Source organism: Equus caballus, chromosome 7 (genome assembly GCF_041296265.1).
Source record: "Equus caballus isolate H_3958 breed thoroughbred chromosome 7, TB-T2T, whole genome shotgun sequence".
Taxonomy (NCBI): Eukaryota; Metazoa; Chordata; class Mammalia; order Perissodactyla; family Equidae; genus Equus; species Equus caballus.
This window is the reverse complement of record NC_091690.1, coordinates 32,114,945-32,120,723: the sequence shown is the minus strand read 5'-3', so window position 1 is coordinate 32,120,723 and position 5,779 is coordinate 32,114,945. Positions and strand designations below refer to the sequence as shown.

General features: G+C 38.3%; 1 protein-coding gene across 1 annotated transcript; it reads right to left on the bottom strand.

Moving 5' to 3' along the window:
- Window positions 1–814: 814 nt before the first annotated feature.
- OR10D5G (olfactory receptor family 10 subfamily D member 5G) lies at window positions 815–1,753 on the bottom strand. Its single transcript, NM_001391511.1, has one exon. The coding sequence runs from the start codon at window positions 1,751–1,753 to the stop codon at window positions 815–817; it is 939 nt and encodes a 312-aa protein (NP_001378440.1).
- Between the last annotated feature and the right edge of the window lie 4,026 nt (window positions 1,754–5,779).

Here is a 5,779-nt window from a genome sequence, read left to right as displayed (position 1 = left end):
TTGTTTTCTTCAAATATATTTATTTACATGAGGAAAAATAGCGTTATTATTTTTCAAGATCTAGGAATTCTGGAATAGGAATTCGGTCTTTGACTTAGTGAAAGGGAATTTGCCATTCGTAATACAAAATTCAAACCATTGTCATAAAGAATGAATATACACACCTGGGATTAGAGGTTCAATGTTAATAGAGGTTAATAGGTATATGGATATCACCTGGTTTCTAAAATGTAAACATTCCTTTATGTCAGACTCAAATACATGTCATTCATCAAAATACAGACTACAAAAATATAGAAATCAATGGAGAAAATTTAATGGACTACAGTTTTTTGGCAAATTGGAGACTATTTCATGTAAATTGAATAGAAGTTCCTATGAAAAGCGTTTATGCTATAATTTTTACAATACAGAGTCTGTATTAGCAAAAGGATAAGATCCTTCTGTTCACATCATAGCTCAGCAACTTTCTAACTCTGTAACACTGGGAAACTGTCTTAACCTCTCAGTGCCTTAATATCTTCCTCAGTAAATTCGGACAATAATATTATCTACCCTATATGATAATTATGATAATTACATATGTCAGTATTTACAAAGTGCATAGAATAGTGCCTGCATAAAATAATAATCACTGCAGAAGATTTTGTTGAATGGAAAGTCATGTAAATATATACGCATAAAGCACACAAGAATCTACTCAACTTCACTTACTTGTCCCAAATCCCACTTAGCAATCACACCAACTATGAGAGACTAGTTGCCCCAGGTAAATACAAGACAAATATGTAAGGACAGATAATGACATATAAGCTTAGGCCCCACAAGTATGTACTCCTTGCATCAGTGCTTTTCTCAGAGCCAACTTCACATCCTTGTTTCTCAAGGTATATATCAAAGGATTTAGGGAAGGAGTAACAATATTATTCAACACCGGAACCACAGAATCCAGCCAAGAGCTGGAGGCAGGTTGCAGATACGTGAGGAACACAGGTCCATAGAAGAGCAGGATGGAAGTCAGATGGGCACTGCAGGTTGAGAAGGCTCTGTGCCTGCCTTCTGAGGAGCTGATTTTCAATATAGAGATAATGATGCGAGTATAAGAAGTGAGGATAAGAAGAAAACAGATGAGTGACACAACACCTACATTGGTGAAACTCACCGTCTGAGCTAGAGAGGTATCTGCACAGGCCAGGGATAGCACCATTGGGATATCACAAAAGAAATTATCCACCTCATTGGGGCCACAGTAGGGTAACTTAAAGATGAGGAATGTGAGGACAGATGCATGCAGACAGCTCCCCATCCAGGTGCCTAGAGTCATGATGGTGCACACCCTGTGGTTCATGATGACTGTGTATCGCAAGGGGTGACAGATGGCTGAAAAACGGTCGTAGGCCATCACGGTGTACAGGAAACACTCCGTGCAACCCAGGAAGTGGTAAAAGAAGACCTGGGAAGCACAGCCCTGGTAAGAGATGGTCCGGCTTTGCCCCATCAGGTAGAGCATCATTTTGGGGGAACTCACTGAAGGGAAAAATATGTCAAACACTGACAAGTTTCCCAAGAAGAAGTACATGGGGGTGTGGAGGTTGGAGGAAGTGAGGATGGCGAGAAGAATGAGCAAGTTCCCCAGAAGAGTGAGCAAGTAGAAGGCCAGAAAGAAGACAAAGAGCACATTTTCCAACCCTTTTGTGTGAGGGATTCCCATGAGGAGGAACTCAGTTACAGGAGTGTGATTCCTCATCTTCATGTCTAGTTAGACCTGGAAGATCAAGGAATGGCTTCACTGAGATGAGTTTTCCCAAAGAGCTAATGCATTCATAGAACCTATTGGAAACTGATATAAATATCTATATTATATAAAGAACTTCCAAATAGGAGTCAGGCCAATTCTGTCAGTAATTAATGTGTGATGTTGAGTAAGTCATTTAGTATTTTTTATTTGTTTTCTCAGAAGGAAAATAGAGATAACAGAGGGGCAGAATAGAAAGAGGGCAAAGAATAAACCTTACAGTTGGACATATCTGAGTTTAAATGTCAAATCTACTCCCTACTCTGTGATTTTGGATAACTTTGAAAAATATCTCTAAATCTCTTCTGTATCTTTATACATAGTATGTTAATACTTTATGATTCTTGTGAGGATTAATGCTTTAACGCATATTAATTCCCTAGCGTAATGCCTGCTTCTATCCACCCGTGTTAAAAATTAATTCAAGATACTACTATTCTAATTTTTAATGAGCCTTTGTTCCAGACAGTATTTCTCTTAGGTTGATTTGCAGTAGTTCTGGGATCATCTACTGGTGTGAATGATTTGTGAAACTGCTTTCTACATCATCAGCCAAAACAACTATAAACTGAGAAATGTCTAGTGGGAATACAGTAAAACTGGATGGAAAAGATAATATTTAATGTAGGAAAAGGCAGTAGATAATTACCAATATTAAAAACAACCATCTCTCAATATAAAATTTAGTGTTTCAATAGCAATTGTGTTTGCATTATGATTGAATATATACAACCTCCATTACGGTTTTTAAGGTTAAGCTTCATCAATCAGGGAATATCTTAAGAAACCACCATGGCTAAGTCAATATTAGCCCAAACTTAATTAGAGCTAATTCCTACATTTTCCCACCTTCCTCTAGTGCATATAACCTATCAGAAGATGAGGAGATAAAGCACTTTAGACAGAAGGCACTTACAGACCAGACTGAAGGGAAATAGTTCACTTGGACTGGAAACCAGGCCCCATATCCACCCTTCCCTGTTTCCTTTCCTTTTAGATCCTGTGAAACATGAGGGCCAGGCTCTGAGGCCAGAAAAGCTGAGAATTCCTTTCTCAGACTCAGTCTCTCAGGCCTGACAGTCTAGATCCGACAGTGCCTCTGGACCCTGAGTGAAGGAGGAGCATTCATTCCCTCAAGAGAGAATAAACGTCTTTGGTGTTCCTTTGGGACTCTCTTCCCTAGTGGGAACCAACTTGAAAGTCTGTAGAACAGAGGGAGCAATTAGACTGGAGACTTTCCTCTCTTATCCTCCTTCCTTCTTTCTCCCCACAGCCTCTATCTCATTATTTCTTAGACTAAAATGCAATGATATAGCATCATTGAGTTATTTTTAGTTTTTTAAAACTCTTTGATTAACAATAACTCTTGCGTATGCTTTTCCTCTGGTGGAAAGCCATCTATTGGGTTCAGATATTTGAAATTGCCCAGTGATCCCACGCTTGGAAGATCTGTGTTTGCAAAAAGGGGTACGGTTTAGGAAAGTAACCACTTAAGAGAAAGAGGCAGTAATCCCTCTGGCGGTAAAACAAAGCAAAACAAAACACATTTGCAACTTTTTTTTCCATAATTAGCTTTATAATTCTCCCAATGATTATTTCTTCTATTCCCTGAATTCGTATCTTATCTTTTTCTAGAAACTCTTCTCTTTAGTTTTCCTTAAGACTGCTACTGATGTTTATCTTAGCATACTTTAACTACTGTAACTTGGTTCAATATATATTTTAAGAATTTAGCTTGTTGACTGCTCTGCAGAGAATGGGTCAGAGTAAAAACAGTAGAATTTGGGCACTGTGGGCACATTATTTTCACTGGCTGCCCAAAGAAACAAGCATGTGGACCTATTAAAATGTTATGGCTTGGGGCCTGCCTGGTGGCGGAGTGGTTAAGATTGCATGCTCCGCTTCTGCGGCCTGTCGGTGTCACAATCAATGTACACATCAGGATAGATGTGGAGAGGGCTGATGGCCACCCTGAGTTTATTATAACCAGCGTTTCAATATATACATAGCTTACAGCTGTTAAACATACACAGGTGTTCTGGATGAAATAATTAGCGAATGCCAAGAATTCTTAGTGATTTCTCAAGGAGCCCTCCCTAGGCATCTGTTTTGATATTACCAGGTTATTGCTGTGCTCGTATATCTCGGAGCAGGCAAGGTCTCTTAGGCAATGGCCCCTCCTGCTACCGATATCGATATCGTTTCTCCATCTGTGCCCCCGGGCGGCCGATGCCTGTCTTAGGTTCCCTCCCCCTGGAGGTCTTACCCGTCATTGGCTAACTGGCCTTCTCACCTCCGGGTCACAGCTTGTTGGCAAGCTTTTTCCAGTGATTTTTAACCCTTCCTGTATCAGGGGCGGCTACACGGCCCATGGTTCGGGGGTTTGGAACCCAGGTGTTGACTTAGCACTGCTCAACAAGCCATGTTGTAGTGCCATCCCACATAGAATAGAGGAAGATTGGCACAGATGTTAGTTCAGTGACAATCTTCCTCAAGCAAAAAGAGGAAGATTGGCAATAGATGTTAGCTCAGAGTCAATGTTCCTCACAAAAACAAAAACAAAAATGTTATGGCTAGAATCACTTTGAGATAATACAAAAAACATAAAATGACAACTGTTATGAGGTTTGGATAATTTTATAACATTCTAATAATCGCTGTCCTTCTTCATGCCAAGGAATTCAGAAAAGACTTTTGTCTCCATGGTTTTGGAATTGTAATTAATGCTTACTGAGAATCTCCTTTTGTTTTTTTTTTTTTAGCCAGACTATTCAAAGCCCTTTTATTTCTTCCTTGCATCAATCCTCTGAGTTAGATATTATTTTCCTTTTAATGATGAAAATACGGCTCAAAAATTTCAAATAATTACCAAAGTTTAATCCAAAAGTCAGGCATAGAGCTCAGATTTGAATTTCAGTCTATCGGCATTTAAAGCATATTCAATTCTAACAAAATGGAATAAATATCTTTAGTCTTAATTTAAAACGTAAATATGTGGGGCTGCTCCGTGGCATCATGACTGGATTTAGTGTGGACTGCTTCAGCGGCCTGGGTTTGGGTGTTCAGATCCTTGCGCAGACCTGCACCGCTTGTCAGCCACACTGTGATGACGACCCACATATAAGGTAGAGGACGTTTGACATGGATGTTAGCTCAGGGCTAATCTTTCTCAAGCCAAAAATGATGAGGATTGACAACAGATGTTAGCTCAGGGTTAATCTTCCTTGGCAAAAAAAAAAAAAAAAAAAAGTAAACATGCTTAGTCACATATTTCAACTCATTTTTCTCCTCTTTTGTTTTAAAAATGAAGATATTAAATCAGATCGTCATAAAGTCTGGGAAAGTTTTGACTAGCAGTGATGTCCATATTTTAAACAACTTTATTGAGATATAAATTACGTGACATAAAGACCACCCGTTTTAAGGGTACAATTGAATGAGAACATAAGAAAAAAAACACATGTTAGTAGAGTTTTACAACCATCACTACAATTTTAGAACATTTCCTTCATACTGAAAAGAAGCCTCATTCCCATTTACAAGCATTTCCATTCCTATGCCCACTTCTAGGCAATTATTTATCTACTTTCTGTCTCTATGTATTTGCCTTTTTAGGATCTTTCTTACAAGTAGAATCAGAAAGTGTGCTTTCTTTTTAATCTGGCTTCTTTCATCCAGCATAAAGTTTTTGAGATTTATGTTTGTGGCTGCATGTGTCAGTATATTGTTCCTTTTTATTGATACATAATGTTCTATTGTATGGATCTTTCTATTTCCTGAACCATAGGCTAGGATTCTAACTTTATTCTTAGTGCCTACACATCTCTAAAAGACTATTGATATCATTAGAAACATTTTGATGATCTTGAAATCATTGTCATTTTCATCCAGTCAAAAATGATTGTGTCATGTATTAGCTTAGTGTATGAATTCCGAACACGTGTGTATACATAAGAATATATATAGTATATAGTATATAGTATA

Excerpts from the sequence above, each read along its gene's own strand:
- OR10D5G (NM_001391511.1), bottom strand. The coding sequence starts at position 1,753 with ATGAAGATGAGGAATCACACTCCTGTAACTGAGTTCCTCCTCATGGGA.